Source organism: Chroicocephalus ridibundus, chromosome 3, assembly GCF_963924245.1.
Source record: "Chroicocephalus ridibundus chromosome 3, bChrRid1.1, whole genome shotgun sequence".
NCBI lineage: Eukaryota > Metazoa > Chordata > Aves > Charadriiformes > Laridae > Chroicocephalus > Chroicocephalus ridibundus.
In genome coordinates, this window is record NC_086286.1 from 54,253,767 (window position 1) to 54,272,019 (window position 18,253).

At 36.3% G+C, this 18,253-nt stretch overlaps 1 protein-coding gene across 2 annotated transcripts in view; it reads left to right on the forward strand.

Moving 5' to 3' along the window:
• The window catches only part of PRKN (parkin RBR E3 ubiquitin protein ligase), a 786,713-nt gene that overhangs the window by 378,739 nt on the left and 389,721 nt on the right, over nucleotides 1-18,253 (forward strand). For both annotated transcript variants that reach the window (XM_063329189.1, XM_063329188.1), the window contains exon 6: nucleotides 13,026-13,141. In XM_063329189.1, the coding sequence (XP_063185259.1) occupies nucleotides 13,026-13,141 (116 nt within the window). The remainder of the gene's footprint in view (nucleotides 1-13,025; nucleotides 13,142-18,253) is intronic.

An 18,253-nucleotide genomic window follows, 5' to 3' on the forward strand; every position in this document is an offset into this window, starting at 1 on the left:
GCAGCTTTAATTTCCAGCGGTTATTTTGCTAGAGCACTGCTGGTGCTGGCGCTCTGGACAGCATGAGTTAGTGAGTTAGTTCCCAGTGCTGAAAATACGTGGCCACCCATATACTTACACCACTGGGGACTCGGCATGGTGTGTTTGAAATTTTGTGAATAAGACAATGCATCCAGACAATTGTTTTTATTTAATGTCCATGGTAACGTCTTTCTGTTTTTCTGTTCTTTTTATGCTAGGCTGTTACAAAGCAGTGGTTTTGGTCATACGTTTGTGTCTCTTAAATTATTGTTTTTCCTTACGTAAAGTTGAGGTAACATTGTTTCATAATAAATACAATTTAAAATATATTTTTCAGAAATACATTTTTGAGGTAATTTTCAAGTTAAAACTTTGGCAATTTTAATTGCTTCATAAGACAGATATCGTAATAAAATGTCAAATGGAGAATGTAGCATTGTGTGTTGTTTGCGGAAAACACTTAATACTGTTCATGGTCTCATTTAAAGATTCTGCTATCATGTAAACCCCTTTCTAGCCACATTTTTAAACTTTTTGGTCTGAGCGAAGGCATGAATTTCTACTTATGCAAATTATTTTGACTAAATTACATATGAATTTGTAGCTTTTTCTACAAGTAGAAACCTACTTAGTAAAATCAGGGAGCAGAAAGTGTTTTTGCAATAAAGAAGGGTAGAAGAGCTCTGCCCGTAGTTGCCTGCCCGGTCAGAAGACCAGAGGAAATTGGTCAAGTGTTGCTGGTAAAATTCTTCATACCTGAAGACCAAATGGCACAGCGTAGCTTATCTGCAGCTAGTAGATTTTCTCAGTCCCCAAAAAAAGGGATGTAAACCACATATCAGCAACTGTGCCTGGGTGTGCCTGCTCTTGAACGCTGCTTGTCAAGGACCTTGCTAACGCTGCAGCTGTATGGATGACTCTGTTCAATCACTCAAAAATGCTCTTCCATATTCTGTAACAGTAAGCCATTTGCTAGTGTGTGTGTATGTAGCCTTATTCTTCCTGGATACAATTTTTTAAGTTAGGAAAAAACAATTTTTTTTCCTGCTTGTTTTTACAATGAAGGCAGTGTAAATAGATGCAGGTTTTCTGGGAAAACCAAATTAAATCACTTTTGTGAAAAGAGTCTGTCAAGACACCATCAGCATTATATTAAAGCTGTGCCAATAGCCATCTACACTAGATAATATGTCTATGTATTAAATTGTCTCAAAGGAAAAACGTCCACATCTTTCTGTTTTTAATAATAGAAAATACCTTTTCAAATCAGATACTGTGCTGTCAACTACTGATGAATGTTGGTTTCTTCTGTACTGTTATGCACATGAAGTAAGTTTGTGTGAAATGCTTGTTTAACTTATTTGCTGCATTTTTCAGATTATTTTTTTATGCTAGAAACTATAGGTAAGAGTGTAATGCAAACACAGTTTTCTTTTTTCCCCAACAAGTTTATAGAGGAGATAATGGATTTCCCATTGTGACTTATGTTTTCTAGCTCATCTTGCATATATGTTGCATATACCTTGTCTGTATATATTATATATTGAAAATATATTAAATAAAAAACAACAGAGAACATTAAATGCCAGAGAACAAACTCAGTTTACTGCTAAGATTTTAGTGAGTATTGCAGTATAAGATTAGCCAAAAAGAAGAGTTTTTTGGTGTTTTTTCTGTGGTTTTTGTTTGTCCCCTCTACTCACTTAATTTACTGCAGCGCTCTGTAACTTTCAAGAAGATCTAGTAGCCTATAAAAACCTCCAGGGAAAGTTTTTTGCAAGAGTTTAGCTTATAATGCCATTTTCTTAGTAGTGGTATATTCAATTCCATAACAATTCCATGCGTTTTGTTTTAAGAAAGCTTCAGTTTGTGTGATGCAGCACAAATATTCCATCTGATTCGGTCCATGTAGAAGTAAAAGATTTAAACCAGGAGAGAAAAAAACCTAAACCAACCCGTCTAAATTTACTCCCAACCCCATCAAGTCTGGTAACCGGACAAACCTGAAAAATAATTATTGGAAAAATTTTGCAGAATTTCCCCAAACCTTTGGGTTTACTGTGTCTTGCTCTGTGTGGGTTAGATGTTACTTTGGTGTGTGTAGGTGGGACACAAGATTGGCTCTTTAGCACCTTTGTAGAAAGGAGAATATTAGGAGCATAAACCCCAGTAATTCAGTAGGCCTAGATTAAGACTTAAGGACATCATAGCTATAGTTGTGCTAACAGAACGCAGTCATGACAAAAAACATGCTGCAAAAGAAAAGCAACAAGCTGCTGGGTGGCCAATAGACTTCAAAAAACCCATTGCCTGTTCAATGAATATTCAGGAGGTGCCAAACATTCATTAGTACATTTTTGAGTCTTCAGAGCAAAAGGCAAGCGTATCTTGTACAGAGGGAGAGAATAACATTTCTGCCACTTCCTCCTGTTCCTTCTCTTGCTGTTCCCAATCTAACTGGGCAGTGACTTGGCTGGTTTGTTCTCATTCATATCCTGATCTATGGCTGCTGTTGGAAAGATGACAGAACAAACCATCCAATTTTTCAAGGCTGAGACACAGAGATGAGGCAAAGAGCCACTCCTGTAGTATTACAGCCTAATTCTGTCTGACCAGCGTCCTCACATAAATACTGATGCTCCCCCTGAGGCAGCCTTAGTGCTAAATGAAAGGTGTCTTAGTACTGCCTTTCAGCTATGTTACAGACTTGTAGATCATCTATATGGTTAATGGATGGATGTGAGGCTTTAGGACATTGGTGATATTAGCTGAAGGCTGAAAACATAAACCCAAAAATAACAGTCACTTTTTAAGGTGGCTGTTTTTTTAGAAATACCTTTTTTCCTAAGCTTTGAACCTGACGAGTTCCTTTGATGCCCAAGGGATGGACAAAATTTAAACGTTTCAGTTGTAATAGGTGCAGATGGATGGGAATCTACTGCATATGTTGCAGAAACACGGCAATATTTGCAGACCAGACCATTTAACTAGTCGTGTCGTATAGAATGCTCGTGAAAGGTAACAGCTAGTTAAAGAAATTATGTAGTTTACTTAGGTATTTGTGATTTGTTAACTCTGCAGGCTTTTCTCTGAAGCTCGAGATGAAATTCTTTGGGAGACCTTACAACATAATGTCACCTGTGCAATATTTACAGCTCAAGTATGGGAGTCCTGTTTCTTACACATTTTAGATTTATTATGTAGTAATTTTGAATTCTTGATCACTATCTTTACCCCAAGTGCTTGTTAGCATGGTTGGAAAACAAACAAATCACTCAAACCTGTAATTGCAAACAACATTTTGTGCCATAGGAAGCACAGCCTGAGGATCTGATATCATATAGTGTTTGAGTTTCTTCCCTCCTTGAGCCCTTTTTGTGGCTTACATTCACATAAAAATTCAAATCTGATTGCCAGAGGAAATTAAGCTCAAAGTAAAGGATTGATTCTCTACAGGAAACACTTGATAACAAATTTAAACAGTTGGATTCTACTTTAGAAGAGGCTGATGGGAAACTTTAAGTCCTAGAAATCAGCACTAATGTTCAGGATATGATGATTATGATACATTCTAAGTAGCTGCTCTGAAACTGAGACTTCCTTTGTGGCTCAAGTAATTCAAAGAAACTTTTTCAAGAAAACCTGTTTCATACATGCTGAAACCTGGTGAACAAATTCAACAGAACAATTTGGGTTGGGCTCGAGAGGCTGGGCTAGGTAATTTAGTATTCCTGAAAACTGGAGTTCAGTCTTAGTTCAGCCCACAAGTTAGTGTTGATCAGAGTTTGTATTTCTAAATGAAACATGGATGAAAAAAGTTCAGAGCAGAGAAGGAAAGGGGAGAGTTTGCACTCTTTCAGGGCAAGGAAGGTATAAACCTTTCATATTATTTTATATGAAAGCATAGCCAATCTCATTGAAAAGTTGTTTACTTGCAATGATCTTACTGTATTTTTACGTACCATGGACATTACAGTACCCAAGGTGTGTTATTTATGTATTTCTGGTGATTGACTAAATGTCTATAGGGCCTTTGATTCCACTACGAGGTAGCATTCCAGGCAAAGATCCGTTTGATAAGGAAACATGGTGCTCTACAAACTTTTTTTTTTTTTTTCTCTATACTATGAGAAAATGGGTGATAGAAGAGCTGGATCATGCTGGAGTCCTGTTCATTCTGTCTGTGTCATGGAAATATTGCTACTCAAAGGAATGACAGCAGAATTAGTGACAGGATTGTCTGAGCCTGAGCCACTACTTGCAGAGAAATGAAGCAAGTTTGGTGTGGCTGCCTTTAGACAAGCAAAGCAAATGAGAAATGCTCCTGTTAAAAAAGAGAAAAGTCATTTTCAGACAAAGTACTTTCCTGGGTGGTTGAAATAGCATTGTCTGGGCAGCAGCTAAGGGATTCCCAAGGCATTTTTGCGCTTTGTTTCCACTGTGTCCTTTCCAGTGGACAAGGAAAGAATAATAGATGATAGGTACTGCATTTCTTGTTGCTTTTCTTACACACAAAAGACCTACGAAACTGTAGTTGCACCTTATCTCGAGGCCAGTTGTCACTGTAGCCTTGTATAATTAATAATCAGTCATGCCAGTTATTTGAGACTTAATTATATCCATCTCCTCTTTTTTTAAAAAAATGTTAATACAAATTATTAACTGAAAAGCAATAACTGGATGGTTGTTTGTTTTTTTTTGTAGTGCAGACAATAGATATGCAAACTGTATGCACCATTGTACAAAAACAACCTTGTTGGTATGAATCATTGAAAATCACAATAAGTGATGGCTTCCTCAGAAACAGATAGTAAGATCTTTTCAATCATTAATCATCTTCTTTATATCACATTAGACTGCTGATTAAAATTGAATGGTAACTATAACTGTCCTGTTACTAATTTTTGAACAGTACTGCTGTTGTTCTTCCAGTGAATTCTGGAAAAAAGAAAGGTACAAATGTTGTCCCTTGACAAGAGGAGTTTATATTTAAACAAAAGATTGTTTGTTTTCTGTTTGTTTGTGGGTTTTGATTTTAGATTCTTTTGTTTGTTTGTTTTTGTAAGAATGTGAATAAAAGTGGGATCTGGGTGTTATGAGAATAGAGGTTGTGCTATTTTGTAGCCCTTGAAAATGTCTCATAAAAAGTCATAAAAAACTCATAATGAGTTTTTAGATACATTTTCATATGCCTAAAACTTTGTTTTAAGTGATTTGGTCAGGACTAAAACATTAGGTCTTGCAAAGAATTATGACAGCATGTACACTTCCCATTCTGTAATCCTTCTACACTCAAATACTTTCCATATCTTAGGCTACCTGTTCAAATATTTGATATACAACGAATAGGTTTTGATGTTCTCAACTGAATAAATGGTATGGTGAATATGTTTGATTGAGAGAAGTGTAACTGTATGTTTTTAATGTTTTTCTTACATGAACTTATTTAAAGTGACCAAGAATAGAAATAAGGTATTGTAAAGTTGTATTAATACTTTTTTTTCTCTGATACATAACGTGTCTTTTAGTCACTTGGACACATTTCGATTGCAACTGTTACTGCTGAACAGAAAAGAAAGTTTGGAAAAATGCTAGAGAGTAACATTTCTGCCCCAAACTGTTGCTTGTCTCAAAAATGTAATAATAATTTAGAAAGTTAACTTCCTCCCTCCCCATCCTTCACACAGATCAAAGTTGATGTATTCATTGAGACTAAGTGTACTCTGACAGCCTCAATGAAGAGTTGGCAAAGGATACTCATCTTAAAGAGCTTTTATCGTGAATAACAGATCTATCTTCATAGCCAGAGGCAGTTTGAGAAGGGCAGTGGGGTTCAGTCAGAAGGCAGAAATTACAGAAATGCTCATATTACTTCAATATTTTTATGCTGCTTTTGTCTCTTGCCAAATTAAGTAAATATATACTTCTTATAGACATTGCAAATTGATATATCAGCAATTTATTGTTATTCTTCATATCAAAAGATGTTTCAACTTATCTTGGAGGTCATCTTAATTATCAACAATATGTTAACAAGGCTTACTATATAATATTTAATCTCTCCTGGGATATCAGTCTTTCTCCTGGCATCCCACAAAGGCATTTCTTTCAAAGTTCATGCTTCTGACAGTGTCCATGATCTGCCATGCTGACCACCTGCTGCATGTTCAACAGCAGAGATTCTGTGGACTTGGAAGTGTAAAGGCTGGGGAGATTTTTGTCGAGACGTATATTAAAATATGCTGGTATTGGTGGCATCCTTTTATTTTTATTCTTGCTGATTATTCTAATTCCATTCTGAATATGTAGGTCGGAGATCAGATGCTGAGTTTTTCCACAGGATCTTCTCTTTCAAGTAGAAAAATTACTTTAAGATATTTTTTGTGGCAAAGAAATGTTGTCTGAGTGTAGTGATTACGCTTTTGAAAGATTTGTATCAGTATTGGTATGTGAATGATTAAAGTGGCCAACATCTTTAATCTTCACATCACGGTATTCTTAAAATCTATGCTAAGGTCCTTCAAATCCACTGTTGCTTAATAACCTTGATTATTGTCCTCCTTAATCTTTATAGAGAATTAGCAGTGAAACACAATTATTTCACTTTTAGTAGTGATGAATGTATATATTTCTTTAACACTGAAACAGTACTTAAAGAGTTCCATGATGTAACTTGAACACTGGTCTAATACTATGCACAAATCCTTTCCCTCAAAATGAGTTATGTTTGTCCATGAAAGCTGTATTTATTGGTCGTTTCCCTAAGAGGTGATCCAGCTAGCAATGCCCAAGGGGCAGTTGCATTTCCCAGCTTAGGTAAGTCAGCTGCACTTTAGAAGAGTGTTTACAGTATTGATACCATGATCAAGTGTAGAGTTTATGAATCACAGGAAATCCACAGAGAGGAGGTTTGATTTTGATTGGAACCTCAAGTAGGAAAGAAATATTCTTGAATGGAGATCATCCTAAAAGAAAGTAGAGCTGATGATAGGAGTAGAACCTAAGGTTAGTTTCTCAGCTACAAGTGTTTCAGTAACAGTTCCAGATGAGCTTCTGACATAAAAGAAACAGATGACTTTGTCTGAAATTTAGGTAGCTATAAGAATACTTTTGGTTTATTTATGTGGTTTTTGACTCAACACAATTTTATTGCAAAAATTTGAATTATGGTTCATAATTTCTTCCTTTGTTGTTTTTGTGTTCTTCCAGTTGTTTAGGTCTTGGAGTCATTGCTCAGTCAAAACAAACCATGCAGAGTAGCAATTGCCAAATAATTAGTTCTAGGTGATGCTCACAATGCTCAATACCTGATCTGAGGTTCTTGGTAGTATCTTCTGAGCTGCACAGGGGAATTGGGAAGTTGGTAGTGCAGGCCACTATTTTGCTGTAACCTCTAAGAATTATCCTTGAGCAGTGCAGCCTTCCTCATGTTAGTTAGCCAGTGTAATTCAAACAGCTTTTCTAATGCTTTTTACTTATTTAACTTTAAAAGCAGTGCCTCTTCCACACGTGAACTGCGACGTTTTACAGATTACTTTTTTTCACCAGAGGTATTCCTGTGGCCTGGAAAGCTACTATCTGCAGTTCTTTGGGGATGTGGGAACCTTAACGTGTGTCTCCTCAGAGTTGAACCCAGTCTTTCCCAAAACATCCCAGAAGTATTTGATTACACAGCTGTTCTGAAGTGGGTTTCTTTCAGTCTGTCCTCAGACTCACTGCACATCTACTTAATTTTTCAGTTGTAAAAGGAAATGAAACATTATCACAGGAGTACGCCACAATGGCATTGAAGTTTTCTTTCATTCAGGGGAATAATTATGGTGATACAGATGAAAAGAGATTTAAGAGCGCTGATAATTTGAAAAATGAAAACTACACCTTCAATGGCTATAACACATGTTAGTAAATGGCTTTGCCTGTCAGTCCTAAATAAACACATCTGTGAGTAATTCAGGGGAAAAATACCACAGGGCTCCCACCTTTTTCTGTAGCTTATCAAGAAAAGGGAATAAGAAATTCAAAGGCTGAACTTCCTTAGGACTTTTAACCGACTTACACAGCCTGAATGAGAAGCAGGGTTAGGAACCTGTATTCTCATGTGCATATGTTGTATATCAGCTGAGGTGCAGGCTGTCTTGGTACTTGTTAGCAAAGAGCAGTGTTTTCTCTGACAGGTCAGTAAACTGGACTGGGGAATGTGTATAAAAAGGGTAAACTTTTTTCTGGGCCTGTCTCACCATATTCTGTTTCAGAGTCTGGTGACTGATGGCTAGATCTTTTACATGCTTTGGATACTTGACCATATAGAAGACAGTTTGCTTATCATCAGCAGTTAGAAGTATGCGAACTCCTGAAAAGACAGAATTTAGGGAGACATGCTTATATTTTTCTTTTTTGTGAATTATCAAACAAGATTTTTTTTAAATAAATCTGAGCATTTTCTTCTTGAGTTTCATAAGTAGCTAACACTGACCATGTATCTTTGAACCTTTTCTTCCCCTTGCACTTCTTATGATGTTGCGTGACACAAAAGTGATAACAGCAGTGAAGAATATGACAAAGTATGTTAGAGCAATGCCTGCTCCCTTCTCTGAATACCAATCTATCAGATACACTGCCAAAAGGAAGACATTCGTAGTGTTAAATAGAATGTTCGCAATTTCATGGGACCTATGCCTTTAGGCAAGAAAATGATCTAAAGATATTCAATGCAGTAGAAGGTGACCATAAAACTTCTCACTTTCAGGGCTAAGGAAAGCACTAAATTTTGTCTTGCTTTTTGCAGTAATTTCTTGACTGACTTACCCATTGCCGAACAGAAATACTTAACAAAAAAACAAAAAAAGAACCATTCGTCAGAAACTTTTGTACTGAGTGAGAACACTGGTGCAGAAAGGAGGAATAATGTGATTTCTTCTATTTTGAAGTATTTTAGAAGTGGTCAGATAGTAATGTAGGCTGCATGAATTTTTGCCCATCCCTTTCATGTTATTCTAACCTTGGAACACAGAATGTTTTACATTAAATACTCCAGCAAACTTCCCTCCTTAGGCTATCATACACTGGGTGAAATACTAAATAAAAGAATAGCTACATTTATGTGCCTGATGACATGGAAGGCTGGAGAGTGAAAAGTGGCTAAACTCTTCCCACTTTTATTTTACTCTCGGCAATTTCATTGCTGGAAACAGTTGAGAAGCAATTAATGCTTATGAGTTATCTTTCTTCATAACTTCATACATATATGCCCTGGCATCAAAGGGTTGTGCTTGCATCATTAGAAGTATGTTCAGTCTCTGGGAAATCTGGTAGATACCTTCTGGTAGCCCGTTCCAAACCCAGTAGAGAATTGGCCCCTGAGAGTTTTCGGAAACTGGTAAGCAGCAGAAGGGACCTTACTGGGAAGATGTAGCATCATCAGTGAAGACATCTTTAGCAAAACTGAAGTGTCAAATTGTATATCTAAAATGTAATTTTGTAAATGTATTCTATGTAACAAATAAATACTTGTGGATTGTTTCTTTACACAATGTGTAAAACCAGGCCACATAAATTTTTATTTGCAACTGGAAGCCTAATTGAGTTCGTGACTTCTAAAAACCTTCAAACAACTCGAATGTGTATTGCTATGATTAAAAAAAAAACCCCAAATGTGGAAATGCAGTCCACACTAAGACAGAACTGTTAGGCACTCAGTGTATTGTGTTTTTCAGATTCCAGTCTCTCCCTGTGTTTCTGAACTCCCATCATAGCACTGATGTCTCAGGCCTACAGAAGTAGAGTGTTGTGTTGATTTTATAGAACTGCATTGTACGGGTTGATACCTTTTGTTTTTCCAAGGGTGAACATTTTACAAATGGGTTAATTTTACTGTACTGCCAGTCTCAACACATTTGTTATAAATGACTTTTTTAATTCTTTAATCTTGGATATTTCTTCTGAACAAATACTTGACGTAATCTTGAGGGATTTTTTTTTCTATAATTTTAATGATCTCTCTGTTCTGTTTGTATGTAAGATTACAATTTGCTATTTCTTTAATTGCGGTTTACTCAAGCAGGGAGTCTTTAAATGAATACTTTTGAAGAGCAGTAATATTTTCTTTTGTTATTTCAAATAGTATTTTCACATTCCATAATGTTCTCCATTCAGCAACAGCAAAGCACATCGTAAATGTAATTAGTGGAGGAATTTTCTTAAAGCAGTTTTGGGGCTGATAAACAGAAGTATAGAGAAAGTATTTTGGGAATGTAGCACAAGACTCTTGACTTTTTTTTATTTTCATCCCCTCGCCCCTGACATGTAGGCAATATGCCATACATCTTAGAGTAAGGAATAAGAAATGTATCGCTTTATTTCCTTTCCACCTTCATTAAACAGCTTTCATGATGAGAAACTTATAGCCGTTGTGAGGTATTATCAAAAGCAATTAGAATCATCAAACACACACTCTGTAGAAAAAAAATATATAAATGAAGTCTAAAGCTTTTTCAAGTGTTTTAGAGCTTACTTCCTTTATTACTCTTTTTATTTTTACTTGTCACCTAAAGAAAGCTTTATTATAGTGGGAAAGTAATTTTATCAAAAATTATTTTTCTTTTATACGTTTACTTGCCCATAGTTTATCTGTTCTGGAATAGTGCGCTCTCAATATTCTCTTAGTTGTACGCAGAGGTGTACTGAAGCAAAGAGATATTTTCAAGACTTCTCCTGCATTGAAATATGTCCTTCTTACCATTTAATTCAAACAACAGTAAAATCAAATTAAAGGGCAAAGAAAACCCAAGCCCCAATTCCCATTAGCAAATAATACAAAGATTAATGGATACATTTTTAAAGATTGAAAATAAATTACATATTGTGTAAGGTTTTCATGTATTCCATATGAATGCATGGTTCCATTGACTCATTCTCGACTCCTGAAATGCTTCAAGCTGAGCTGATATTTAAAAGCTGTGTGTGTAACTGGGTCTTGAACAAGAGAAAAAAACATGGAAAGTCTAAAGTATTGTCTAAAAATGGCTTTAAGCATGTTTTCTTGCTTGGGACTATTTCCTCATGTTATGGAAGAGGACAGAAAAATGATTTAGTTATTGTAAAAAGTTAAGTCTATGTTAATATGTACTGGTGACTACTTTAAAAGTTCTGTGAACAATTACTTCATTTTAAAAATAGGCTTACCTTTAAAATATCCTCTTACTCCTTAGTTCTCTCAATAAAGCGCTACTAACACATGCTTCAGACAATGAGTCCTTAACTTACAGTGGAGTTTGAATATTTCATTTGAGTTGAATCTATTGCATGTATCAGTGCATCTCTGTGAAGCAGGATTGACTAACCTAGAAGGAAGTTTGTATTAATACTTCTCATATCCCAGTCACCAGATTCCACCTTAGAGGTATTACTGCATAGTACTGTGTTTGTCTCATGTAGAAATATGCAATATATCTAAATGATCACAACTGAGAAAACATAGTAATTGACAGCTGTTTCGCAGATGAAGAGCTCCCTACTGCAAGGCTCAAGGCAGTGAGAAAGTAAGAGTTTTTTCTGAACTGATCTTACTACAGCATTGTAGTAAATCTCAGTGAGAGGCTGTAAAGGGGGAGGTCATTCTGTATTAAACAAAACTGATTTCTTCGACCATGTTCATTCTCTTGTATTCACATGTATTAACAAGCACTAAAATATGTGTCTACCTAGGAACTTGGGGGGGCAATAGGAAACAACACCTTGCAAGTCTTTTTCACAGCCTTTGGGTTGTTCTTAATGCTGGGTTTTGTATGTGACTTTTGCACCATAAGGAAGTTGACAGTGACTGTACTTTTTTTTTTTTCTTCCTTCATCCTTTTCCACCTCTGTGAGTGATCAGGAAACACTGCTGATTTTTATTCATTGTCTGTGTTTTTTTTCTCTAGCTGCAGTTGATTCTATTTTTTTTCTTTTTTTCTCTCTATTTATTTTATTAATTTTTTAGATTTTTTTTTTCCCAGTCTGGGTGTCTTGAGATTCATCTGTGGTCTTAATATCCCATGTTAATATGTCATCAGCACCTGTCATTCGTTTATACCACCTTCTTGTAATTTCTTCTGATGCTTTTACACTCTTACCTTCCAATTCACACTTCATTTATAACAGTCTTAATGTTTTCATTACAAATCTCCACAATTTCGTAGTGGAAAAAAGGTCTCATGGGAACAAAGAAACTGCAAAATGTCATCTGTGGCTCCAATTGCAAAGCACATGTCTTCAGACTGCTTTTATTTACATATACATAGAGCAGTTTGGACATTTAAAACAATCTCTTATAACGAAAACTTATCAAAGCACAGCATGGTTAGTATGGCTTTCCCTGGGGTACAATGGAAAAGAGAACAAAACACATAGTTGTGTAAAAAGTATTATGCTAATAAAAGAGTCGAAGTGGCTACATAGACTGATGTGGACTAAAGCAACTTAATTCAAACACAATATAATATATAATTGCAAATGTAATATGTGTCCTGAAAGAGCTAGAGCTTCTCTTTAATGTGATGGTAAAACTGTATGGTGTAGATTTCCAACATCACAAAAGCAAGGCCAAACTTTACCAATTTAGAGCTAAAATTCTATGGTTTAGAGTTCAGAAAATGGTAACATCTATAACAAAAAAATATGTGGAAATATTAATACATAGTGACAGTGCTTACTATTCTGCCTTTGACAATACTTAGATGAATTAATTTTTTTTCTATAAATCCAGAAAATCACAGAATGCACCACACTGATATCAAATTAGCACACAAGTAGATATCTTCTTTGCTAGGGAAGTCACTGAACAAAATACGCACCTATACTGGTATTTTTGCAAGGGATTCCTTGCAATCCTTTCCTAATGATTGTCCTCCTTTTCTGTTGGCAGTGGTGATTTGTCTGTTGTCTCAAATGTCAGTTAGCCTAAGATAAAGGGAGGACATGAACAGCAGGTATGTAATCTTCCCTTTATCTCTGCTTCAATATTTCAGGAGTTTTACTTTAAATGTGGAGCACACCCAACTACTGACAGTGAAACATCTGTGGCTTTGAACCTCATTACTGCAAACAGTCGCTCTATCACATGTATAACATGCACAGATATTAGGTAAGTACAACAAAAAGTGTCAGAGATGCACAGTCTTAGTGCTTTAGAGTACTTATCACTTTCAAAGAGCTTTTTTTCCTCCTCTGCTGATTTTCCTTTTTAAACGCTTTTTCCCCTAGTATCATGGTGGAAAATGGGCCACGGTGTTTTGTTTTGCTGGTATGAATGCAATTTATATTTTTGTACCTTAGTTGAGTTGCAGGTGGAAATATGACTGCTTAAGTTCTAACTACAACCTTCAGTGCTCAAGATAGTGGTGTAAGTGTGTAGATCTTTGCTGCTAATCCATAAGAGCCAGTGAATGAAAGCACGACTTTGAGGGGGACAAACTGTTCCCCCAGAAAGGAGCGTTTTGGTGTTTGTTTTATAAATCAAAGCAAAATTTCTTATGATGCATCTGTTCTCATGTTCGTGTTTATTGCATTTTTAAATACTATAATCCATTTTACCGTATGGTGTTTGGGCACATACATTCAAGAATACCATTACTTGCAAATGCATGGATTAAAAACCAATTGCCCGAGAAAGAAAGCTACCATTGTTGTGAAGAATTACCTGAAACACATTTATTACCAATTAGGAGATATTTTGAGGTGGAACCTCAAAACTAATAACACCATGGCATGCACTGTAAGTATTGCTATTGATTGGTCTGCATTTTGCAATAGAGGAAAGAATTTAGAAAAAATGTATAGGATAGCAGGAAGTGCGAACAAAACTGTTATCAGATATCTTTTTGGGGAAGAAAAGCTGGATTCCTGGAGGTAAACTTCCTATTGAAAAGAATAGTTCATTTTTCTGGTTCTGTCCCAGACCTAGTATGTTGTGCTTGCATGCCACTGCATTGATAGCAGCTGATTCGTTTCTGACAGTATTTGGCTGGAGAAAATGAGTCTCTGATAGAATTTAAAATATAATTGTACACTGATTAGAAGAATATGGTGTCCATCACTTCCCATATACACAGTATTGCAGCATTGCCGTGTGTCTCGTTCAGAGACTACCTTGCGGGCATACATGCTGAATTACTTAGAAAGCTTGTCCCCAATGGTAGGTATGCAACAGTGTTAACCTCTCTGTAATTAAGTATAATATGAAGTTTCCAGTCTGAGACCAGCTTTCTCCTTTTCCCAAGAGCAAGAGGGAAGAGTATCAGCCATAAAAATGCTTACTTAGGCTTGAGAACTGGTTATAATAATTTCAATCAAATTTGAAATGGATATATTGACATTTTCCTGAATTGGTACATTCAGTACAGACCTACTCACCCATATTCATGAAGCTGTAATTTTTTCCTCTGTTTCGTGGTAAAATCACAAAGGAAGGAAAAGAAGGAAGACCTAATTTTCTGGATTTGCTCAGCTGAACTGTTCCCAGGACTAACTATTGGCTTCCTAAACTTTACTAGTGAAGTTTAGTGGGACTATTTATTGACATGTCACAAAAGCATATCAGTTCTCATTAATTTACATTAAGGCATCAAATAACTATGGGAGACTTAAGCTTCAGTAGACTTTTATCTGAGCACACAATCTGGGAATATTTATTTATGAATAAGCTTATTGGATTTATATGCTAAACAGGGAAGGAAGATATGTCTTCCTGTTGGCCTCATGCTGTTCAGATTCTTTCCAGCTTACATGACCCCTTCTGAGATGCCATTAGGTGATCTTAAAGTATTTTATTTCTAAAAGTTTGTAGGAGTTCTGACTGAGTATCCTAGGAAACAGGATAGGATTTGGGTGCCTGAGCACCTGACGAAGCACTAGTGATTTCTGGTTATCTGTGGTATCTATCTATGATGGGGACAACAGGTTCTTTGAAGTTACTCATGCACATATTAAGTCTTTCAGTCTTCTCTTTATTTTGCATAGCAGATTCAGTTGTTCATAAATAGGTTTCCGTTATGGAGCATAGAGATACTTTTTAGATAATGAAAGTTCAATTTAGTTTTCTGAATGTCTGACAGATTTTATTTGATCATAGCAAGAACTCTGAAGCTGTGGCATTAGGAGAGGATTACATTAGGGTATTATAAAAGCAGCCTACAGACCAGTTGTATCCCCTTCAATCTCCAAGAAGTCAGGAGAATACTCTTCTGACCCTGTGCATCTTGTACGCCATGGAATTAAGTGTCTGACAGGAGACAGTGAGACAGTGAAATCAGTTATCCTAAGAGTGAGCAGGAAAGTACTCCAGCAGCCTTCTTGTAGTTTTTCAGGTTGTAAGCGCACTTATATATTTATGTAGCCAGAATTTGGCTTCTCGTACTTCCTAGAGCTATAGATGTAGGTTTCCTTTCTCATTCCTCAATTGATGCAGTGAAATGATGAAGAGGATGTTCTTTCTTCTGCCTTTTTGTATACTTCACAAGATTTTGTGAGTGACCTCTGTTCTCCTGCACACCACCTAATCCCCTCCCACCCACGAGCAGGTCTTTTGTACTGGGCTGTGGAACTGCGCAAGATGAAATCAGCAGGAAGTAGGCAGTATTATTTCAGTTCCTCCTCTCTTTCATGGTTAACTAACATGAAATTATTGTACCTTGACTCTGCCTCAGTGCAGGTAGCGCCATTCTTTACATGAAAATGTATACCAAAGAGAATTGCAAAATGATAGTTGTTGGTCAAAACAGAGAGAGGTTGCAAAGGATGCTTGAACTCTGTAGTGATTCACATGGAATGTCTTCTGGAAACAGCTGATTTTGGCAGCATCCTCTGTGGTGTATTTACAGAACTGGATACTAGGTACACTTAAATGCCAAATATAACTCTGTCAAATTGGTAGCTCAGCATTTTGCAGCAAGGGTGCAGACTAAACTATTTAGAAGTGGCTAGTTCTCCTGTCCCTTCTAACAGTTCACAGGTCAAGAAGAGTGATTTGGTTTACTGCAGTGCAGAGCCCTAGTATGTGCCTGTACTGCTACATGGAAGAGGGTCAACAGCTGGTCCTTGATCCCAAGCCAAACTGCAATGACTGACAGATATCCTACACAGTACTGTGATAGGTAGCCTAGCTCTTCGTCACAGCCAGCTTGGGATAATCTTGAAGCTGAAACCCAAAGGCTCATTGCTGAAACTAGATCTGCAATGAAAGTATACCTTTTATCCTAGTGGTAAGAAGCATAGAAAAGGGTTATTTATGTCCTAGTGTTCAAGGCCAGGCTGGATGGGGCTTTGAGCAGCCTGGTCTAGTGGGAGGTGTCCCTGCCCATGGCAGGGGGTTGAAACTAGATGATCTTTAAGGTCCTTACCAACCTAAACCATTCTATAGTATTCCCTTCCCTGTGTAGGGCTTGGGAAGCATCAAAAGAGGTCACCAGACACCATGAAGTACAATGAAGGGGTAAAATTGTTGGACTAACAACTGAGCTTTGCAGGATTAACAGTATCTGTATCCAGGATGTGTGTCCACTGGGTTGTCAAAAACTCTTAAGTATTTCTAGACCACAGGAGAAGTTGTCTGTTCCTGACAATTTACTATGTTTTTGTTAGGCTTTCTTCTCTACTTAAAAAAAAAAAAAAAAGAATAAAACAAGAAAAAAAATTGTCTAAAAGTCCCTTCTCTAGGCAATGTTAGAGGAACTAAAATGGAAGAAAATTGTTCTCTCTCATCATGTCAAAATATTGATACACATCTCCATGATAACTCTAAAATTTTAAGAATGTAGCCATACATTGAATGCTGATTATCTTTCAGAAGTTGGATTTTTAAAGACATAAAAGTTTATTATGCAGTTTTCTGTAATATTTGTAGGTGGCACCAAGAAGACCTTACTTTGCTTCATTTTTTTATGTGGCCAATCTTGTGAATTGTTAAAACATAATTTCACATATATCTTTGGGTGAATGAAAAAATCTTGAAATTAAAACTCTGAAAAAATTATTTTAGTTTCTGTTCCTGATTTTCTTTTTTTCCAGTTGCAAGGATGGTCAAAGGTAAGCCCATTTTGCAAAGAGCTAGAGGCCAGACAATAAAATCAATTATCAATGTTGTACAAAGGTCATTGTTGATTCTTGAGCTATGTATGAAATATCTGCTCAATTTCTTGAGTTCCTAGTTCTTTTCTCCAACCTAGTGTTCTTGGAATATTTATATATAATTCAAAGAAGTTACACAAATGCCCATAACCTTTTTATTTTAGTTAAACATTTCGGTGACTATATGTATCTGTGCTGGCGATGACTTTCTACTACTCCTATACAGTCGAAAAGTAGCAACCAGGGCATTCTGCAGGTTGTAGTATTTTGTGAAACCTACTTTCATCATTCTACAGCATTCAGGTGGAAAAGAGGAATAACTGTATTTGGTACATTAAATATTACGTTATATTAGCTTCACTACAGTAAAAAACCATGTATCTGTTCTTCAAAATACATTTTTCTTCCTTTTTGCTGAACAAATTTAAAAAGGAAAAGATGAAAACTAGGTACTATTCATGTGTTTTGTAAATACTATTGTTTGCAGCAAGGTATAACATTTCTCTACTTGTTTCCATCCATTTATCATGGACAGTTAGTCCACCAGAGGTAGAGCACTTAATCTGTAAGAGTCTTGGCGTGGCATACGTATGGTTTTAGCAAGTTTTGTAGAGCTCATAAAAATTGTATTTAAAGAAGTAGCGTACTCTATGGTAGGTAGAAAAAATACAAAGTTGAAGAAATGTTTAAGCTTATTGCTGCTTTTTATTCTTAAGTTTACGGTAGGCACACTTTCTCTTTGCCTCGTTTATATTTTATATGAATATTTTCATGCAGGTCTGACCAACAGTGTGAAATACTGCAGAGCCAAATACGCTTGTTAGGGCTATGCTAAATCCATAGGCAGTATTCCATGTAGTGTAATGCCTTCCAATGTATTCTGCTTATCTACAGCAGAGTTTAGCGTGAATTGGCAGCCTTTATGCATTTATTTTTTTCTGTAGCATTCAAGGTGATAGGTTGCTATTTTATGTCTTTGAAGAAGCTCTTAATAGGTTGAGCAAATGGCTGAAAGTTGAAACAAATACTAAAACTGTGCAGTCCTCAAGGGGAGATCTGCTTTTGTCAACTGTTTCCAGTAGAAATAACATCAAAAGCGGTTAGGAGTACCCCAGGGTACCCATAAATCAGG